General features: G+C 43.7%; 1 protein-coding gene across 5 annotated transcripts in view; it reads left to right on the forward strand.

Annotated features, from left to right (window-relative positions):
• The window catches only part of USP4 (ubiquitin specific peptidase 4), a 48,677-nt gene that overhangs the window by 5,371 nt on the left and 21,126 nt on the right, over positions 1-22,180 (forward strand). For 4 of the 5 annotated variants that reach the window (XR_008297149.1, XM_027038711.2, XM_053219398.1 and 1 more), the window contains exons 3-9: positions 3,556-3,686; positions 4,831-4,957; positions 5,568-5,713; positions 5,849-5,910; positions 15,648-15,788; positions 16,623-16,740; positions 20,542-20,715. Coding sequence is in view for 4 of the 5 variants with exons in the window: in XM_027038711.2 (XP_026894512.1) it covers positions 3,556-3,686; positions 4,831-4,957; positions 5,568-5,713; positions 5,849-5,910; positions 15,648-15,788; positions 16,623-16,740; positions 20,542-20,715 (899 nt within the window). In the remaining variant the exon portion in view is untranslated. The remainder of the gene's footprint in view (positions 1-3,555; positions 3,687-4,830; positions 4,958-5,567; positions 5,714-5,848; positions 5,911-15,647; positions 15,789-16,622; positions 16,741-20,541; positions 20,716-22,180) is intronic. The other variant, XM_027038710.2, reaches the window with a different exon arrangement.

The following is a 22,180-nucleotide window of genomic DNA, read 5'->3' on the forward strand; positions in this document are numbered from 1 at the left end:
CCCCTTAGTCCCCAGGCTTTCAGTCACCTGCCAGTCCCAGTTGGGCTGCCTTTCATCTAGGGTCACAGGAGTGGCTGGACGGGGCTCTTGAAAGTGGGGAGGGATGGGGTACAACATGTCCTTGTTTATGTTGTCCACAGAGCACCCCTTTTCTCATTGCCACCTCTGCCCCTACTGTCTATCAGATGGAATATCTGTGCTTAGGCCAACCAGTGCTCTCATTTCCCCCCTTTATTTGCCACTCTGTTGAAGAAATTTGCAGACTAAATCCCCAATTCAAAACCCCTGTGTGATTTTTTAGCATGATGCCAGTTTTAGGTGAAATTTGAAATTTCCAGTTAAGTGAAATTGAAATCCCAGTTGTGTTTATCACATTTGCACTGTTGTGTCTAAGAATGAAATGTTTGGGAAAATCATCACTGAGCCTTAGATGGGAAAATGCCCTGTGGAAATGATGGGCTTGGGGATGGTGCTGCTGAAAGCTGTGTGTTCTTTTCCCACATTTAAAGGTTTCTGGCTGTTGCTAGGCACAGTATGGATGGCCAGATCTGTGTAGTGCTTAGTGTTGGAAATGAAGAAGGGATTATCACCCCAAGTAAGACAATAAGCAAATAACTTCTGTGAGTTTTTTTTTTTTAATTTTGTTTTTTTTTAACGTTTATTTATTTTTGAGACAGAGACAGAGCATGAACGGGGGGGAGGGTCAGAGAGAGAGGGAGACACAGAATCCGAAGCAGGCTCCAGGCTCTGAGCCGTCAGCACAGAGCCTGACGCGGGGCTTGAACTCACGGACCGTGAGATCATGACCTGAGCCGAAGTCGGCCGCCCAACCGACTGAGCCACCCAGGCGCCCCACTTCTGTGAGTTTTAATTTATAAATCAGAGAAAAGTTTGGAATTTAGGTTGTCAGTTTTGGGGGGAAGCATTTGTCTCAAGCAGGCTGATAACAGTGGGTCATCCTTCTGAACAGAAAAGGCCTGGTTTGTCATTGTTAATAATCATGCCAGAGCTGCTGTGGAAAGTGGGTGGCTCATCACGTAGAAGTGTCCACCTTTTTTTTTTTTTTTTTTTTTTTTTTTTTTTTTTTAATGTTTATTTGTTTTTGAGAGAGAGAGAGACAGCATGAGCTGGGGAGGGGCAGAGAGAGAGGGAGACACAGAATCCGAAGCAGGCTCCAGGCTCTGAGCCGTCAGCACAGAGCCTGACGCGGGGCTTGAACTCACGGACCGTGAGATCATGACCTGAGCCGAAGTCGGCCGCCCAACCGACTGAGCCACCCAGGCGCCCCACTTCTGTGAGTTTTAATTTATAAATCAGAGAAAAGTTTGGAATTTAGGTTGTCAGTTTTGGGGGGAAGCATTTGTCTCAAGCAGGCTGATACCAGTGGGTCATCCTTCTGAACAGAAAAGGCCTGGTTTGTCATTGTTAATAATCATGCCAGAGCTGCTGTGGAAAGTGGGTGGCTCATCACGTAGAAGTGTCCACCTTTTTTTTTTTTTTTTTTAATGTTTATTTGTTTTTGAGAGAGAGAGACAGCATGAGCTGGGGAGGGGCAGAGAGAGAGGGAGACACAGAATCCGAAGCAGGCTCCAGGCTCTGAGCTGTCAGCACAGAACCCGACGTGGGGCTCAAACTCACGACTGTGAGATCATGACCTGAGCCGAAGTCAGACGCCCAACCGACTGAGCCACCCAGGTGCCCCTTAATTATAGTAAAATACACATAACATAAAACTTATCACCTTGACCATTTTTAAGTGTACAGTTCAGTAGTATTAAGCATATTTACATTGTTTTGCAGCCTATCTCCAGAACTTTTTCACCTTGGAAAACTGAAACCCCATACCTATTAAGCAGTAACTCCTAGCCCCTTTTCCTCCAAGCCCCTGGAAACCCTCATTCTACTTTCTGTATCTGAATCTGGCTACTCTAGATACCTCATTTAAGTAGAATCATTCAGTATTTGTTCTTCTGTGACTGCCTTATTTTATTTAGTATATTAGTATAGTATTCTCGGGTTCATCCTCATAGCGAGGTCAGAATTTCCTTCCCTTTTAAAGGTTGAATAATATTCTGCTATAGGTATATACCACATCATGTTTATCCATTCATCCATCTCCCCTTGGTATTCTTGTCCTCCACCGCTGTTTAATTCCTTTCCTATTTCCTTGGAGATGAAATTTCAAGCAGAGGTGGATCAGATCTGAATTTTGCTCTAAGGAAGGGCAGAAGAGCTGATTGGATAGGGTATAAACTGGTGTTGAGGGGGTGGGTGATGACAAGCCCTGGTCACCTTGTGAATGCTGCTTATGGTTTTAGTTTTTTGTTTTTAACATCGTCTGCCTTGAGTTACGGATGAGTTGCACCATTGTGGGTACTTCTGCTTTCCCAGTTTTGTGGCTTGCGCTACCACAGGAGTGGGTGTTGAAGAGCACAGAGGCTCCCTTCTTGGGAGGGGATCAGTCTTTCCTTGATCCAGTTCCTTGGTCCTCAATTGAGGGAGTAGGTTTCAGATCATGAACTTCCAGTTCTGACTCCCAATCATGTTGCCTGCCTGTGGTAGGTACGAGGTGGACGTTTAGCATGTTGGAGTATTACATATTTTCTTCCTCTACAGGGGGTTATCTAGCTAGGTTTTGACTTGGACTATTGAAAACTAAGAATACCAAATGACTCTTGGTAAAATAAAGTTGACTTCAATGATGTGTTTGTTGCTTTCTTAGTAAATCAGGAGAAGGGTTGCCTGGGTGGCTCAGTCGGTTGAGTGTCTGACTTCAGCTCAGGTCATGAACTCGTGGTTCGTGAGTTCGAGCCCTGCATCGGCTCTGTGCTGACAGGTGGAGCCTGGATCCTGTGTCAGATACTGTCTCTCTCTCTCTGCCCCTTGCCCACTCACACTCTGTCTCTTTCTCTCTCAAAAATAAACAAACATTAAAAAATTATTAGTATTTCAGGAGAAGACGATGTATATATTTTTAGGTGTTTGTTTTATGTATTTTGAGAGTGAGAGAGAACACGTGTGCACAGTGAGCAGGAGATGGGTAGAGAAAGAGGGAGAGAGGATCCAAAGCAGGCTTTGCAATGTTAGCATGCAGCCCAGTGTGGGGCACGAACTGATGAACTGTGAGATCATGACCTGAGCCGAAATCAAGAGTCAGACTCAACCAACTGAGCCACGCCCAGGCACCCCGAGGAGAAGATGACATTTGACCTCAGTGAAATTTCACTAAGCAGAATGTTATGTTAAATATTCATAATTAACAATTTTAATTGTGGACTCTGGAAGCACTTTGAAAATATAAATTGGAGGTTTTCTCTTTTATTCTTCCTTCTCCATTCAATTACAGGAGAAGTACACATTCCTCATAAAATGTTCTGAAAGCATGGCTAAAGACGGCTTTCAGGTCTGCTCTGTGTTATGGCCAGAGACAGAATTTTGGAATTTTGTCCTGTTATTATAAATAATTTTCTTGTTTCTGAAAACTACATAAGAATCCTGTAAAACAAACATTTCTGAGAGAAGAGCAGTGAGTTATGAGCTGTTTTCTTTTTTCAGATCCGGAGAGTCAGACCTTGAAAGAACATTTAATTGATGAATTGGATTATGTATTGGTCCCAACCGAGGCCTGGAATAAATTACTCAACTGGTATGGCTGTGTAGAAGGCCAGCAGCCCATTGTCAGAAAAGTGAGTACATGAATTGTCACAGCTGTTGGTCAGTGTCTGTGAGTGCTCCCTGGGGGACACTGACTAGAGTTGGTTTCCTGGGGTACTGGATGTGCCTAAGTGGTCGAGTAGAGGTGTTTGAGGCCTTGTTTCTGGTTCTCTTTAGGGAATTGTGATCGTGAGTGGTGGTGAGTGAGGCTGCTCACTTGGGGTGTTATAGTGAGTGGCCTCCAAACATCAGAGCTGCCCAATGGCTTGGGGTGTGTCCAGCAGTGCCATGAGAGCACTTTCTGGAAGGCTGTATGAGAGAAAGTTTACTTGGGGTCATAGGGACCTACGGTAATGTACCGCTTCCTGTTTATCTTAAAACTTTTCTGAAACTGCTTTTGCCTCTGTGTTTAAGAGTCTTTGGCCACACTGTTGAATGTCTCAAAAAGCAGGTGTTTATAAGCCAGAGAATAGCCTCTTGAGGGAAACAGGCTATGGGATAGACACCTGGATTCCTAACCCCTCTGGTAGATGGGACTCATGAAAAGACCAGCCACTCTGACTCCCACAGTTGTTTGCTTGTCCTACCAGAGGGAAAATCACAAGATCCCACATGCCTGCTGATAGGTAGCCATTGAGTAAATTTCTCACTGTCTGGTTTGTAGTTCCCCTTCTTAGAGTAGGAAAGAGCTGCAATCCTGAGGCCATGCTTCTAAGGATCACTGTTCAGGGCCAGAGCTACCTTCTTTTCCAGCTAGAAACCTGGGCCCCTGAGAGGGGTTAGGGATCAAAAAGTTGGGGGCATGCCAGTGTCCTGCAGATGTCTCCTAATGCCCACAGTGTTGCCATATGGTGAGTGTTCGGCTGCCTCAGGGATTTAACTATATTCTCTGGTCCTCTCATTTGACAAACCTTGAAAAGAGACATCATGATCCTGATTTAGAGATGAACAGTGGCTTCCCTGTTGTGCAGTGTTGTTCCATCCGGACGCTTTTCCTCATGAGTGGGAAAAAGATTTTTAAACTCCTAGGATGGATGCCAGTGGCTTTAAAAATCTGATCACTTAGGGAAACTGATAACTGTGTGAATTCTGCCTTTTACCACTGACAAAACCTATTGCTTCCAAGACTGCCCGGTGTGGAACCCCTGCTCCTTCACCTGTGCCTCTTACTTGCAGGTTGTGGAGCATGGCCTGTTTGTCAAACACTGCAAAGTGGAGGTATATTTGCTGGAACTGAAGCTCTGTGAGAACAGTGACCCCACCAATGTGCTGAGTTGCCATTTCAGCAAGGCAGACACCATTGGTGAGTAGCTGGGCTGGGGTCCCAGGTATCCATTGGGAGAGTGCAGGGCATTGTGGCTAATGGGAGGGAAGCCAGGTTCCCCCTTCAGAATTGTTACCCACATAGTCTCAGGTTGTGGTTACCAGTCCTGACGTGGGAGCCTGCTCTCATAGAGAGCCAAGCCTGGGAATCGTGTTCTGTAGAACACCTGGCATGGCCCCTGCCCATTTGACATACGGTGGTAAAGGTGAGGAAATGCAGATTCAGAGAGGTCAAAGTAACTTAAAAAATCTTTGTGAGAAAGTGGCAGGGTTAGTATTTGAAACCACATGGGTCTTAACTTCAAAGATAAGTTTTCTCACCTTTATTGTTGATATGCTATGTAAATGGGACCCACATCCTCAAAGAAGGAGGAGCATAGAGAAAGTTTCTAGGTATGTGAGTGCGAGAAGATGCCAGTGGAAGATGTGTGGCCTTAGGAGTCACCATGGGGCTGAGGTCAGTCAGAACTTTTGGTCCAAAGCACCCTGTGACCCTCTGAACAGGAAGGAGGATGAGCAATTGCCCGGTATGGGTACCTTTAGCCTTGCATCTGGAGAAGGCCTTGAGTGATCTTTCTGCTCGTCCCTAGCAACCATCGAGAAGGAGATGCGGAAGCTGTTCAACATCCCTGCTGAGCGTGAAACACGGCTGTGGAACAAATACATGAGCAACACTTATGAGCAGCTGAGCAAGCTAGACAACACTGTCCAGGATGCGGGGCTGTACCAGGGTCAGGTAGGAGGGCTCAGGCCATGCCCCAGCAGGCAGCTCTGCCAGATACCTGCCAGATACCTGCCAGACATCTGGTTCTGAGCACATTAGCAGTGAGGTGCTTTGCATATTCCTTATATGGTTTTCCCTTTCACTCAGGTGCTAGTAATTGAGCCCCAAAATGAAGATGGCACATGGCCGAGGCAGACCTTGCAGTCAAAGTAAGTGAACTCTTTCTCCCTTGTGGGTGGGCACACAGGTGTAAGAGAGACGCTGTTTCCTAAAGCAGTTATTGTGCTAAGAAAAATTTTTGGGGAGTCAGATGAAGAAACATGCTATTTCATATCCAGAGTCTGTAATCCTGGCCTTGGGTGAGCAGTGTGCTGGGCAGCTGTCTGAGGAAAGCTGTCAAGGTGTGTGAACAAGATGGTGAGCCTCTCCTTGTTGAGAATGAGAGAAGGAAGAGAAGGGGCCCAGATCTGGGAATGCTTTTCTGCCAAGAGGTGGCTTTGTTTTTGTCAAGGCCATTCATTTTCTCCACCTGTGGTGAGAGGCTTGGATGGGAAAGAAGAGGGCTCAGGCATGGGATCTTGTATGACTTAAAGGTAGTAGTTTGATCCCACCCCGCTTTTTAACCATGGGCCTGTTAGTCATTGTTGCTTACTCGGGGAATGTTGCTAAACTGGGACCCCAGGCATCTCTGTCTCAGGAGAGGTTTGTGGGTGGTGTGGAATTATGCATGTCCTGAGAAGGGGACAGAAAGGAAACATGAGTTTTTCTTTTTTTTTTTTTAGTTATTTGTTTTGTTTTGGTTTTTTAATTTTTTTTTTTAACGTTTATTCATTTTTGAGACAGAGAGAGACAGGGCATGAACGGGGGAGGGTCAGAGAGAGGGAGACACAGAATCCAAAACAGGCTCCAGGCTCCGAGCTGTCAGCACAGAGCCCGACGCGGGGCTCGAACTCACGGACCGCGAGATCGTGACCTGAGCCAAAGTCGGCCACTCAACCGACTGAGCCACCCAGGCGCCCCATATTTATTTATTTTGAGAGAGAGAGAGACAGTACGAGTTGGGGAGGGGCAGAGAGAGAGAGAGAGAATGAGAATGAATGAATCCCAGACAGGCTCCACACCTTCAGCATGGAGCCCGACGCAGGGCCCAAACCCACAAACCCACAAGATCATGACCTGAGCCGAAACCAAAAGTCGGATGCTTAACGGACTGAGCCACCCAGGTACCCCATGTTTTTTTATGGTAGAAGGTGGGGGGATTGTGTCTGTGGTCTGATAGTTACGGGGACAGTGTTGGTCTTTGCTCTCTTCCTTCAGTCAGGTCTTGGACAGGGACTATTTCATACTGATGGGCTCGTAGCTCCTTTGAGAGTCATGAAAGCTACCTGCTCTCTCTTGAGAAACACTCAAGAAGACACAGCGTTTTGCCAACAATCTCAAGGGTTTTAACAGATACTCTAGCCATGGACTCCAGTTTTAGAAACCCTGGTCACCAGTTCCTGACAAATTGACAAAATAGCTGTGGTAGGCAGGATAATACCACCCTCCATGTCCACGTCCTAATCCCCTAGAACCTTTGAATATGTTAGGTTACATGGCAACAGTGATTAAGATGTGATTAAGGGTCTTGAGATGGGGAGATTATCCTGGATTATCTGGATGGGCCCCATGTAATCACAGGATGGACGAGGGAGATGAGAGAGAAGGAGATGTGGGGACAGAGCAGAGTCCAACTGATGAAATGGGAGAAAGAGTTCACTGGCCATGAGCCAGGGAATGTGGGCAGCCTTAAGAAGTCCCTAGAGCCTCCACAAAGGAATACAGCTCTTGATTTTAGCTCAGTGAGAGTCATTTTGGATTTCTGACCTGCAAAATTGTTAAGATAATAAATTTGCATTGCGTGTACGTTTTTTTTTTTTTTTTAATATAAATTCAGTTTATTCATAAATTTGTGTTGTTTTAAGCCAGTAAATTTTTGGTAATTTGGACAACAGTAATTGGAAGGCTAGCCTTGGCTGCTAACTCCCTTCTTGGAACTGGAAATGCCACAGAACTGAGAGAAAATAACATTAAAAACTGTGAGGAACCCCTGGGGAGACAGAAGGTGATTGGATTCCAGTCTATGAGGTAGGGTTGACAGTTTGGAGCAGAAGAGGCTGGATATACTGGTCAAGGGAGATTGTTAGAGTTCTGCCTTTTTCTCTTCCCAGTGCTGCTTCTCCCCATCCCTTCCACACCCTGGGGTCCCAGATTCCAGTCAAGGGAGATAGCTTTTAGAAAAGAACAGTGTCTCCTTATATTTGCCTAAAGGTTAGAGTTTCTCTGCAAAGTGTGGCCAGTGGCCAGTTGGCCCAGAGTGGGATTCCTGAGGTACACTCCCTTCCCCACTCCCCTAATGGCACCAGGTACTGTTCTAGATACTGAGGATGTAGCAGTAAATAAAGTCTCCATCCTCAAGGAGAAGTAAATGACAAATAAGAAAAATCCACATGGGGAAAAATCAGGGAAGAAAATCAGCAGGTGTAGGCTTTGGGAAGAGGCAGATTTAAATAGGATGATGGGGAGGCCCCACTGAGGTGCCATTTGAACACAGTTATGAAGGAGGTGAAGGAATCAGCAGTGAGTGGAGTGCTTATTAAGAATAACATTGTGAGGCAAAGGCGCCAGCAGCAGTGGAAGTTCTGAGGCAGAAGCAGGCTTTGTTGAAGACCAACAGGAGTTTGTTGTGGCTGTGGTGCCAGGAGTGATGGCAGGAGCTTTTGGGGGAAGGTGGTAGGCCCCGTTGACGGTTCTAGCTGTGCCTCTGGGGGAGGTAAGGAGCTCCTTGGAGGAGGTGTGGTAAGGGGAGAGATCTCACCTGGTGGGATCTCACCTGGTGAACAGCTCAGAGGGAGCCATAATGAGAAGCTGACCAGTATAGTTGGAATGAAAGGAAAATGGCAGATTGACAGCCTGTGCTAGTGGGAGCATAATTCATGTTCCCAGCCTCATAGGAGGATGGAGTAAGCATAAAGAATACCACCAAGGAAAGGAGGAGGTGGGTACGTGAAACAGAAACAGGGTGGCATTCTTGGGAACAAAGAATTCAGGAGATGGGTTGAGTAGCAGAATGGATGTAACTGAAGCTGAATGAACAAGTTGGAAGGTCAAGTTGAAGAATTCTAGAAAGCATTAGGAGGGATGAAGAGATGAAAGCTAGGAGAAGCAAAATGCTATAGGATGAGGGTAGAAGTGGCAGTATTCGTATCTCAGAAGCAGAGAGGAAATGACTGGAGCAAGGGGAAGAAAATGTTTGAGGATAAAATGACCAAGAGTTTCTCAGAGATCACAAAAGAGGAAAGATCTGAAATTTAAAGAATGCTAAACACGACAGATGGAAGGAAGAAAGCCCACTCCTAGACACACTAGAGTAAAAGTTTAACAATGGAGATGTAGAGAAAATTCCACATCTTATTGAAAGAAAAAGTCACAAAGGAATAAGAAGCAGATTAGTATCAAACTTCTCAGTAGCACCAGTAGATCTGAGAGCTACTTTGTCAGTGTCAAAATAACTTTCTTAAAATATATATGTGTGTGTGTGTACATATATACATGTGTGTATATATATGAATATATTTTATATATACAAATATGTATATAATGCATATAATATATATTATATGTATATATGTATAATATATATAAAATGCTTATTTGAGAGACAGAGAGTGTGCATGGGGTAGAGGGGGAGAGAGAGAGAGAGAGAGAGAGAGAGAGAGAGAGAGAGAGAGAGAGAGAATCTCAAGCAGGCTCCACACTGTCAATGCAGAGCCTGACATGACTGAAACCCACAGTGAGATCATGACCCAACCAAAATTAAGAGTCGGACGCTTAATCTACTGAGCCACACAGGTGCCCCAAAAGTAAAATTTTAAAAGCAGAATTTTATACCCTACAAAACTATTACTTAAATGTAAAGATGAAATAATTTTTTTCTTTAGCGTAGATGACCTTGGAAGATTTTCCACACAGAGCTCCTATGTGGAAGCTACTGTTAGAACTCAGGCGCTTGCAGTAAAATCCATAACGTGTGAGAGAGAGCACATACCTGGGAAAATATTCTGTTGGCCAGAAAAGCAAGGGCTTTGTGATTTTGGAGTAAGCAAAGATTTTTGACACAAGAGAGAAGACACGGCACCACAAACCACGGAGGAGGAAATGGATAAAGGGGGTGACTTTTAAGTTAAGAACTTCTGTTCATCAAAGCGTAAAAAGGCTAGCCACAGGGTGAGAAAAGATACCTGCAATACATATGTCTGACAAATTGCTTTAATCCAGAAGTTTGAAGAAATGCCTTAAGTCAGTAAGAAAAAGACAACTCCATTAGTAGAAGGGGCAAAAAATCTTTAACAGTTACTTTATAAAAGAGGATGTCCAATGGCTTGTGAGCTTATGGAGAGGTGTCAACCTCAGCAGTCATCCAGAGATGGCAAATTAAAACCACAACACAGTGCTTCTGCACACCCACCAGAATGGCTTAGTGAAAAAGATGGACAGTACCAAGTGATGTTGAGGTGTGGAGCACCCCAAATTGTTGGACCCTGCCGATGGGGCATATAAATTGGTGTGATTTTAGAAGACTTGGCAACCCATGCTAAATGAAGAATTCTGTGTATTTATTCTGTAACTCAACGATCCACTCCTAGGCATACTGCCAACAGAAATACATCTCATGTTCACTTAAAGATAAGTTCAGAGATGTTCACAACAGCACTGCTTATCATACTCACTGGAGTTAACCCAGATGTCCATCCACCAAAATAGAGTGGATAGGTTAATTGAGGCATAGTCACACTGGAATTCTGTAGGGCCTCGACAACATTGAGTGTCGTGACCAATGCTGAATGAGAGAAGCCAGACATAAAACAGCATACTGTATTCTCTTGATAGGAAGTTTAAGAACAGGCAAAGCTCATCTAGGGGGCTCAAGGTCATGGTAGTGGTTAGCTGTGGGAAGAATTGTAACTAAAGGGAGTATGAAGAGGACACCAGAGGTTTAGTGCTGTCCTGCTTCAGAGTCAGGGTTCTGGTTATATAGATGTATTCACTTGATGAAAATTTCTTGATTTTTTACTTAGATGGTTTATGCATTCTCTATGTAATTCTTTGCTAAAAAGTTTAATAAGAAGAAAAATTTAAGAAAGCAATCCATAGCAAAAGCAGTCCAGAAGTAAATTCTGGGTAATCCCAACATGGAAGGCAAGTGAGGAAATGGGAGGCAGTAAAAAGCAGAGAGAGATGGGAATGTCATCCGCCCTTTCTCTTGTGGAGAAATGTAGATAGTTACAAGTTTAAGTAATTGATAGGGAAAAATAAAAATAGTTACAGGTCCTAATAAGTTAATGGAGTAACTGCCAGAAATCTAAAATAGAATGTATATCTTTGAAATACACTGTGTCGATTAGGAAAGGATTGCTGGCAGTTAAGAAAGACTAGACGATCAGTTTGTGAAGAAAGATGCTGAGGTCTTTCCTAAAAGAACTTCTGAGATGGGTAGTCCAGTGCTGGTATCATTAGAAACCCAGCCGCTCTATTGTGTTGCCCTACCGTGTGCAGCTTCTACTTCAAAGGTAGTCCCCTGTGGGTCCAGGATCCTGGAGCTGCAGTGGTTACACCTGCATTCAAGTAGCAAGGAGGAAGAAGCAGGAGGGACATAACCCTTCCTTTTAAGGAAATTTCCCAGAAGTCACACATCCTTTTGCATCTCTTTGGTCAATAATAAGACCATAGCTGGCTTCAAGGGAGGCTGGAAAATGCTGTTTAGCAGAGGTGCAAGGTGTCTAAAAATTGGGGATCAAAAACTAAGGAAGAAGGGCAGAATAGCTTATTGGGAGGCAAAAGGGGAAAATAAATCCCTCTTTTTCTTGTCTACTCTACCAATTCCTATGGTCATCAAATGTGTGTGGGTTGCATCCAGTTCTCTGACACCAGCTGGGTGTTCTGGAATTTCACTCAATTCTGACACTATCTACCTGGAGGTAGCATCAGATCCCACAGGTTAAGGGCTCAGTCCAATCAGACTGGCCCATTTTAGATCCCAGTTCTAAGTCCAGGTTGTTACCTGTGCTTGGGCCAACTGGCTATAAATCACAGGTTCCCATGATCCCTCCTTGGGCTCAGTAGTTTGCTAGAGTAGTTTACAGAACTCAGGGAAACCGTTTATTCACTAGATGACCAGTTTGTTACAAAAGGCTATAACCTGGGAATGGTGAGATGGAAGAAGAACCAGGTGGTTATAGGGAAGGGGTGAAGAGCTGCTATGCCCTGTTCAGGCATGCCATCCTTCTAGCACCTCCACATGTTCACCAACCTGGAAGCTCTCCAAAATTCCCATACTGCAGGGATTTTTGTGGAGGTCTCAGTAAGTAGGCATGATTGATTAAATGATTTGGCCATTGGTAACTGAATTCAGATTGCCAACCCTTATTGCCTCCTCAAGGGTGGGGGTGTGTGGCTGTAAGTTCCAACCCTCTAATCACATGGTTAGATCTCCTGGCAACTGGCCCCCATTCTTTGTGATTTTTCCAAAAGTGATTAACAAAAACTGAGGTATGGTTGAAAAGTGCTTGTTGGAAATAACATGACAACTCCTTTCACTTTTATCACCTTGAAACTATTTCAGGAACCAAGGACAAAAAAACACAAATATAACAAAAGATGCTTCCATTGCTCTTATCACTGAGGAGATTACAAGTGTTTTAGGGGCTGTGTACCAGGAATTTTGAACAAGATCAAAAATATATTTATTATAAATCACAGCACCCTAGGATACAACTAGGAAACTGTCACACCTAAGAAGGGAAATTGAGGGCAAAAAAAGGAAAAGAAAGAACTGAAAAGTTTGGTAATTAGAAAACATGAGATAAGAAGGCTGAATTAAGGCCATATAGAATAGTGATTAAAACAACTATAAATGAGTTAAACTCACTAGTCAAAACTCTCAGACCAGCCATATTAAGTAATACATCATCTGTCAAGCAGACCCAGGGTTAACCTGGAGAGAATGGGAAAATACATCAAGTGAATGTGTCATTCAGGGGAAGTCGTTGATTGGCCTAATCCTTTTTTTTTTTTTTTAACCTACCTATAGAGTCAGCTTGACGTGTATTGTGGCAGGAAAACTTCCTAAATTGTTTCTGTTCAGCTCTTTATTAGAGAGGGCCACCTAATAAATTTTGAACATTTTAAGACCATTTTCTCATGCTTCAAAGATTTTCTGTAGAGCTGGCCTCCTTTCTCTCTCTTTCTCTCTCTAATTCCCTCTGACTTAACTTGCCTGAGGTTGCTAAGGCCTGATTAGCTCTCCACCATGACCCCTTTTCAAGGCTGCCTGCCCAGAACTAGAAGAGGCCAGTGTTCCTGAAGTGGAGATGTGGGCGCACACAGATGAGAGTTAACAGCATTGGTGTGGGGTGAGCCCAGCTAAGGTTGTTGTGAAGGCAGTGAGGATTCTGCCTAAGAATTCATTGTTACCTTAATGATAATACCAGGTGCTAGACTCTGGCTACTTGAGGTCACCCCTAAAGGGTGGGCTCATCCCCAGAGCAGCCCTCAGCCGAGAACAACTGAGAAGCATGCAGAGCATGGTCGAGCAAGGAGGGCAGGCATGGGTGTGCTACAGGGCCTCAATCATGGGTTCAGAGCAGGTTCTAGTCATGATTGGTAAGGACTGGATGTGCCTAGGAGCAGGAAATATCTCAACAGAAAGGTACTGGGAGACCAGAGGCTTGGCCAGCGTCTTTTAAAGGAGCAGAGGGATCCTTATTTGGAGCTGTAGTCTCTGTTTTCAGAGTGTTTGTGGCATGGGACCCAGTGGGGTCTTGCTTCACCTAATATGTACGCTTGAGAGTCAGATGTTTCCCACCAGTTCCCTATTTGCCAGCCTTCAGTGCTCCAGGTTGTGCTCTAAAGCTGCCTAATGACAAATGACAAGTGCCCAGGCAGTTCCCAGATAGTCACTCTTCAGAGGTCTTGCTTTTGTCTGTCAAGGGTAGAGTTTAAGAACAACTTTGTCATATGTAAATTTTCAAGCATATAAAAAGAAATCCTGGGGCGTCTGGGTGGCTCAGTCGACTGAGCTTCTGACTTCGCCTCACTTCGGCTCAGGTCATGATCTGAGTTTTGTGAGTTCGAGCGCGGTTTGTGAGTTGGAGCCCTGCATCGGGCTCTGTGCTGAAAGCTCAGAGCTTGGAGCCTGCTTTGGGTTCGGTGTTTCCCTCTCTCTCTGCCCCTCCCCTGCTCACGCTCTGTCTCTCCCTCTCTCTCAAAAGTAAATAAAAATTAAAAAAAAAGAAATCTTACATATTCATCATTAGATTTTTTTTTCCAACTGAATTTATTCTGAAAATACGGCATTTTCTAGAACATTTTAAATGTCAAATTTTTTTGTTGTTTTCTTTCATTTTAAGGAGAAATGTTCTGTTTAAGAAATTGACAGGTCTTAGTTATGGCTTCTATGGATTTTTGCCCTTTTAAGTTCAAAGAAATAGCATAAGTTACCAGTGAATAGTTACTAAAAAGGGAAGTGTGACACTATATGCCTTTAGGTTCTGTACATCAGATTTTGAATTTCACCATCCTGTAGTACCTGTCAACAGAACTGAGATAACAGTATGCCATATTAGACCAACCGTGGGTAGTGACTTTCCTCCCTACATAGTAGGCTGGGAATACCTGCATCACATTGGACAGGCTTCAGATATGTGCTAAAGTTACCTGTCTGGTGGAAGAGAGTGTCCTTGGCCCTGACCGTTCTCATTTAATGAGCTGCCTGAGTTCTTGGACTTCTTGGCAGCATGAGGATGAGGCTCTGTGAAGCAAATGCTCTTCAGCATTAGAGAAGGTACATTTCTCAATGGGAAGATGAGAGGCTGGGGAGTTCTCTTTCCCTCTGCCTCACTGTGACCTCAGTGTGGAGCAGAACTCAGTTCCTGATTCCCCTTTAGGCCCCTCCCTCGATAGTTTCCTAATGTCTGCACTGTAGGTGTGGGTACTCCTTATCTCTGCTGCCATTTTTCACTTTCTTCTTGCAGAGAACCCTGGTTGAGATCAGATCTCATGAGGTTGGGCTCTTTGCTGGGGCATATTATAATCATTTTCTGTAATGATTCTCTAAAATAACCCCAAGCCTAGAAGGAAAAATCACATTTGTACATACTCAAAACGATTCAGAATGATTCACTTTCTTCTACAAGTTCTTATACAGATTTTAGTAGAAAATTGATAAAACTCATACCAATTTAATATTTGGGGCATTTAGCCCCTGAATTAATTATTCTGAAAGTTGGTATAAATCTAAAATAAGATGCTGTGAAAAATATTGAAACATATTAGGCCAGCCTTTGAAACAGAGAGATTACTCACATTTGATAAATTTGAGGAAGCAAAAGCAATTTTCCTTGAATAGCGTAGTGAAACCAAATTACCATTTTTCTGTTCATATTTGTTTATATATGTGTTTATATATATATTTACATTGTAAATTTACATATGTAAATTTTATTTGCATATGTATTTTTAGCCAGCTGTTCATTTTGGGTCAGGTATTCTTGGATATTTATCTCTTATTGCCATTTTTCTGTGTCTTTCACTGGTAACTCTTAAAGTTCAGGGAAGCTTATGATTTATAAATCAAACCAGGATGCCCTAAAGATCAACCTTGTGGTTTATCCTCCCGAGAGATTCAGTGGGTGACCATGCAGATGAATGAGACCAGGAAGGCCAATTAATCTCTTGACTCTCACTTAAATAAAATTTATCTTGAAGTAGTATGAAAGTAGGCCTTTTGTAGTTTATTTTAAATAACTGAATGTGGAGAACATTTATTTCTTAAGAAGAGACCTAAAGCATTCATTGGGGCTTGCTTTTGCAGAAAGTCAGTAGCATTGTCTCTGCTTCTCTCTCCCAGATCAAGCACTGCACCTAGCAGGAATTTTCCTACCTCTCCAACATCATCAGCAAGTCCCTATTCCTCAGTGTCTGCCTCTTCCATTGCAAATGGTGATAGCACTAACACCTCTGGGATGCACAGTTCCGGTGTCAGCAGGGGGTAAGAGCAGGCCCTTTCACTTCACTTCCCTCCCTCTGGGTCCTTTCCCAGGCTGTACCTGGAGAGCTCTGTTGCCACACTAAGCATAGTGGGATTGGGGTTCCCAATGGGGACGTGGTGCATGTGGTTTCTTGCTCTGTTTCCTACCCACCGTAGAGTGTGCCTCCTCATTCTCACTTACATTGCTTGTTCTTCTATGAGCTGGTGTTTTGCCCACAGCCTAAGTCAGTGGTGGTCCTGGGGAGTCACTGCTTTTGTCTATGAAGGGATGGGTTGGCCATATGGCAAAAGAGCTGTGAGGGAATGGTTCTCTGCTGTGGGAGAGCCCTGCCTGTATCCCCCTCTGGATGGCTGTGATTCTTTGTGCAAGCATCTCAGGAGTGCCTGCCACACAGCAGGGATAGAGTGGAGGAGGAGGGTGAGGTGAGACAGTGTGCATGAATACTCAGGCACAGTCAGGACTTAGTGTGGCCTGGTGGGTGGTGGCAAGTGTGAGCCCTTGATCTTGGCAACCACATGTTCTTTCCTGGAGTCACATGGCAGTTAGTCTTCTAGAGGGATACACAGTTAGCATTCACCAAAAGCCTGAGAAAACTCAGATAGCGTTTCTCCCCTTAAGGATGTAGCAGGTGGTAACCTGCCATTATGTCACATCAAGGGCAGGGGTGGGCGAAGGGGTGTGGCCTGAGGGCTGGCGAGGGGAGTAGAAAGAACTTGTATCATGAGGTTATTTCCAGATAAGAATTCTAGAAGCCCTGGAGGAGCCCAAAAAGGCATCCTGAGGGCATGTGTACAGCACTCGCTTTTATTGTTATTGTGGATTGTGTTTTCCAGTGGATCTGCCTTCTCTGCTTCGTATAATTGTCAGGAGTCCCCATCGTCTCACATACAGCCTGGGCTCTGCGGACTTGGAAACCTGGGGAACACTTGCTTCATGAACTCTGCTTTACAGGTAGAGGGGAATTACCATCTAAATAACACTGCTTCTTCACAGGACTGTGGCTTGGTTAAGAAAGGCATGCTAAAATGTTGGGAGGATCCTTTCCCATGGGTCCCTGCCTACCCTTTGTTAATACTTCAAGGACCCCTGTCAGGGAACCTCCCACCTGTTAGTACAGAAGGGCCTCATCAGTGTTAATGACCCCAAAATGTCTTCCTAATCAGTTCTGGGCTTGGTTTTGCATTAAAATATTTTGACCATTAGGGAATGGTCAGAAAATATTGGAGTATTTGCCTGGTTGGTTTCTGATAGAATGAGAACTCCCAGCAGCTCATGCCATCTTTTCACCAAAGATAGCTTATATCATGCCCCTGATTATGCAGAATCCCCATATCCTCCCTTTTATACTTCATTTGTTCATTGATCAAATATTTTTTGGGACAGGGGTGCCTGGGGGGCTCAGTTGGTTAAGTGACTCTTGATCTCAGCTCAGATTTTGTTCCCAGGGTCATGAGTTCAAGCTCTGCCTTGGGCTCCATGCTGGGTAAACCCTACTTAGAGAAAAAAAAATTATTTGGGCATACTGTGTGACAGTACTGTGGTGGACATGGGCTAGAGTTAGGGTCCAGTTAGAAAGTTAGGAGAGCACAGTTCCCAAGACTGCTTTCACTTCTGACACCAACTGCAAGTTTGGGAGTCCCCAAGACCACCTTCAGTTTCGATAATTGGCTAGAAGGACTCACAGACTCACTTAAAACTATTATACTCACAGTTGGGGTTTATTATAGGAAAAGTATACAAGTTAAAGTTAGCCATGGAAAGGAGCAAATAGGAGTCCTGGAGGGTTGGGGCGCCTGGGTGGCTCAGTCAGCTAAGCATCCGACTTCGGCTCAGGTCATGATCTCCCAGTTCAGGAGTTCGAGCCCCACGTTGGGGCTGGGCCGATGGCTCGGAGCCTGGAGCCTGCTTCAAATTCTGTGTCTCCTCTCTCTGCTCCTCCCCTGCTCACGCTCGGTCTCTCTCTCCTTCAAAAATAAATAAAAACATTTAAAAAAAAAAAAAAAAAGGTCTCCTGGAGGGTCCCCAGTGCAGAGCTTCTGTTGTTGTCTGTTGAGTCAGAATGCATAACTCTTCTAGCATTGACTTGTAACATTAAGCATGGGGTGTTGTCAAATATGTAAACTCACCTGAGCTTTGGTGTCCAGAATTTTTATCAGTACTTTATTTTCATGGCTTGCTTGATTGATTGATTGATTGAGTGCCCAGGTAGACTATTGATAGGATGTGACCCAAGCCTCCCCACCCCTGCCCCACCAAGTCACATTGTTGGTCTTTCCAGAGTGGCTGGCTCTCTACCCTAAGATGACCGTATAAGTGTGGCCACCACCACCCTAAATCACAGTGTTAGATTCTATATTACGACTAACTAAAGACCTCCAGGCAAACAAAGATACTCCTGTCAGGGATAACATTCCAAGGATCAACAGAGTACTTCCCAGAAGCCAAGGGCAAAAGCCAGACTTTCTCTTTGGGCAAGGCCAGATTCTTTACTATACATAGAGACTCAGTGGTGAGCAAATCAGACATGGTTTTTGTACCCACAGGACTTACAATCTAACTTGGAAGTTTCTTGGAGTATAAAGGAAAAGATTAAAAAATACGTTAAAAAGTAGGTGACTCTTGAGTTTTGAAGTTGTTTTTCTCCACTGTGATGCGATGGGAAGAGCTGAGTACTAAAGAAAAGGACCTTGAGATTTGGCCTTTCATGGGTAGGTTTTCTCAACTCTTTTGTATCCTCAATTTTCCTCGACTATTGGATGAAGATAACAACGAGGAGATTTATAGCTCCACATGTAAATATCAGGAAAAAGAAGAAAGGGTAAATTCTGTAATTTAAGCTTCTATCTCCTAATGCTAGGAAAAGAACGAATGAAACCCCGAGAAAGTGGGAAGAGGGAAATAATAGAAGAACAGAAATCAGTGAAATACAAAGCTGAGTAAAAGTACAACTAAATGTGATTCTTTGGGGAAAAAACAAAAAAAAACTTAAATTGACAGAAATGCTCAGAGAAACTGATCAGGAATAAAAGAATAGACATGACTAAAGCTGGGAATGAAAAAGGACTATCACTACAGATCCTATAGCCATTAAAAAGATGAGACGATAGTGGAACAACTTTATGCCATTAAATTAGACAATTTAGCTGACAAATTTAAGATTTTATTTATTTATTTATTTATTCATTTATTTATTTCATTTATTTTAAAACATTTATTTTCAAGAGAGGGAATGCACGTGTGTGCATGAGTGGGGAAGGGGCAGAGAGAGAAAGGGAATCTCAAGCAGTCTCCATACTGTCAGCACAGAGCCCCATGTGGGGCTTGAACTCATGAACCTAGAGATCATGACCTGAGCCAATATCTAGACTCAGACATTTAACTAACTGAGCCACCCAGATGTCCCTTAAAGATTTTTTTAAGTAGTCTCTATACCCAACATGGGACTCGAACTCACAACCCTGAGATCAAGAGGTGTGTGCTTCATCCACTAAGCCAGCCAGGCACCCTGACTAGGAATTTTGAAAAAAAGGAAAATTTTAGACAATCATATCTCATAACTATAGACACAAATAATATAAATGAGGGGCGCCTGGGTGGTGCACTCGGTTACGCGTCCGACTTCAGCTCAGGTCATGATCTCGCGGTCCGTGAGTTCGAGCCCCGCGTTGGGCTCTGGGCTGATGGCTCAGAGCCTGGAGCCTGTTTCTGATTCTGTGTCTCCCTCTCTCTCTGCCCCTCCCCCGTTCATGCTCTGTCTCTCTCTGTCTCAAAAATAAATGTTAAAAAAAAAAAACATAACGTAAATGAAATTTTAGCAAATCAAATTCAACAATATAGATGAAAGTGGTAGAACAAGTGGGGTTTGTAATGGCAGAACTAGGTTGGTTTGACACCTGAAAAATTAATTTCTCACATAAAGGAGAAAGCCCTATGATCATCTCAATAGATGTAGAAAAAAACCTTTGATCAAACTCAATTTTTGAGTTTGAAGAGTTATAATTAGTATGTACACATGTATAGTGATAGTGTTTTTTGTTTTTTCTACTATCTCGTTATCCTGATCTTTCCTCTGTAATGTTTCAGCTCTAGTAAAACATTTTGCCTTCAGCTTATTTATATTTTATCTTCCATGAGACAGTGGAATGTCCTAATCAATTCTTGTGGTTTTTTTAATGTTTATTTTTGAGGGAGGGAGAGAGAGAGAGCAAGCGAGTATGAGTGGGGGAGGGGCAGAGAGAGAGGGAGACACAGAACCCAGAGTAGGCTCCAGGCTCTGAGCTGTTAGCACAGAGCCTGATGCAGGGCTCAAACTCCTGAACAATGAGATCACGACCTGAGCTGAAGTTGGATGCTTAACTGACTGAGCCACCCAGGTGCCCTTCCAAATCAATTCTAATTTAAAAAATTGTCATCTTAAAATTATTATGTTAAAACTTATCATCCTTCATTGAATAGAAGATTATTCTGTGTCAGGCACTTGGGTGCACAGCTTTTACCCTTGGGTAGTTATTTCAGAGAGAGTTCTGAGGCAGTGAGTGAGCTCCCAACTATATCCTTGGGAGGTTAGCTGCAAGGCAGGCCACCAGCAAGGATTCTGGAAGGCTGTGCCTGACTATTGTGAGCTTTGCAGAGAATCTACTGAGAACTTCATTTTGTTGGAGTTGACCCTCATTGGCCCTTGAGAACTTGGTTTATCTTTATCTCTGTGTGTTGTCCATAAGGGGTGTGAGCTCTGATTGTGTTCTCTTTCAGTGCTTGAGCAACACTGCACCACTGACTGACTACTTTCTCAAAGATGAGTATGAGGCTGAGATCAACAGAGACAATCCTCTGGGAATGAAAGGGGAAATTGCAGAAGCCTATGCAGAGCTCATTAAACAGATGTGGTCTGGAAGGGATGCTCACGTGGCACCTCGCATGTTCAAAGTAGGTTGCTGTATATGTTTCCTTTTTTCCGTTTTGGGGAGAGTGATTTAGTTTTCAAATGAGGCATTCCAGTTGCATTTTGGGGTTAAGATGGGGTCTGGGACTAAAAGCCTCACACGTTGAGAGCCGCCTTTCTTGTTGTTGAGTCATTCAGCGCACGGATACGTTAAGTGACCTCAGCCCGCACCTCTGGGCAGGGGATACTTCAGAAGTCATTTGTGCTGTATTCTGTGGTGCCAGCCTTTAAATAGGCAACATCCTAATAAGCCAGACCGTAAAATTCAGTTTAATTTCCAGCACTATCTGAAGGGTATTCCCAGGTTCTCTGAGCTGAGAACCTATACCCGCTGTGGTTTGAGTTGGGCCCCCTAAGTCAGATTGATATTCGTGGAATGTGGTTGAGAGGCAGTTCTCACTTAGATCCCTCAGCAAGGGAGATCAGGTGAACTGTAGTGGGCTCTTGGATCATCTTGGGTCTTTCCTCACCTTAAATGTTTTTTCCTGTTGAGGGGAGGGCCCTTGCTTCATATTTTTAAATCTGAGAAATCCTACTTAGCCTGCACCACCAGGGTTCAAGGAGCCTTCATGAAGCACATGGTAGAAAAAGATAGGCATGTTTTTTATGCAAAGAGGGGAGCAAAGTAGCACCTTAGCTCAATGAGAAAATTTAAATCTTAGACAGTTTATTGAAATGGAAAACTAATTCTTTTTACCCCCATAGTCACATTAATCTCTGGGAAATACAGGTAAATTACTATTCACATGCCATAAAGTCATAAAGAGATGGAATCGGGTGACAACACATTAGGCTCAAGCTCTTATAAATAAACAATTGACAGATCGTATTTAGGGATATTAGAGGTAGTATAGAGTTTCCTTGATGATGGACATTTTCTCTGCACTGTCTGTTGTGGTAGCCACTAGCCACTTGAAATGTGGGTAGTGTGAACAAGAAATTGGATTTTTTAATTGTGTTTAATTTTAATTTAAATAGTCACATGTGCCCAGTGGCTATGGTATTGGGCAACACAGGTGGAGAGCATTGGTTCTCCAACTATAGGATTCATCGGAACCTCTGGAAAGGCTTGTTAAAATACAGAATACTGGGGTGCCTGAGTGACTCAGTTGGTTAAGTGTTAAGCGTCTGACTCTTGGTTTTGGCTCAGGTCATGAGCTCATGGCTTTGTCGGTTTGAGCCCCACGTCGGGCTCTGTGCTGGCAGTGTGGAGCCTGCATGGGACTCTCTTTCTCTTTCTCTACCCCTCCCCACCAGCCCCCTCCCCACTTGCACTGTCTCTGTCTCTCTCAAAATAAATAAATAAACTTAAGTAAATAAATAAAAATAAATAAAATATAGACCACTGGACCTATCCTGAGAGTTTCTCATTCTGTAGATCTGGGTTGGGCCCAAGAATGTGCATTTCTTTTTCTTTTTTTTTTTTTTTAACTTTTAAAAGTTAAAACT

The sequence above is a fragment of the Acinonyx jubatus genome, chromosome A2, assembly GCF_027475565.1.
Source record: "Acinonyx jubatus isolate Ajub_Pintada_27869175 chromosome A2, VMU_Ajub_asm_v1.0, whole genome shotgun sequence".
NCBI lineage: Eukaryota > Metazoa > Chordata > Mammalia > Carnivora > Felidae > Acinonyx > Acinonyx jubatus.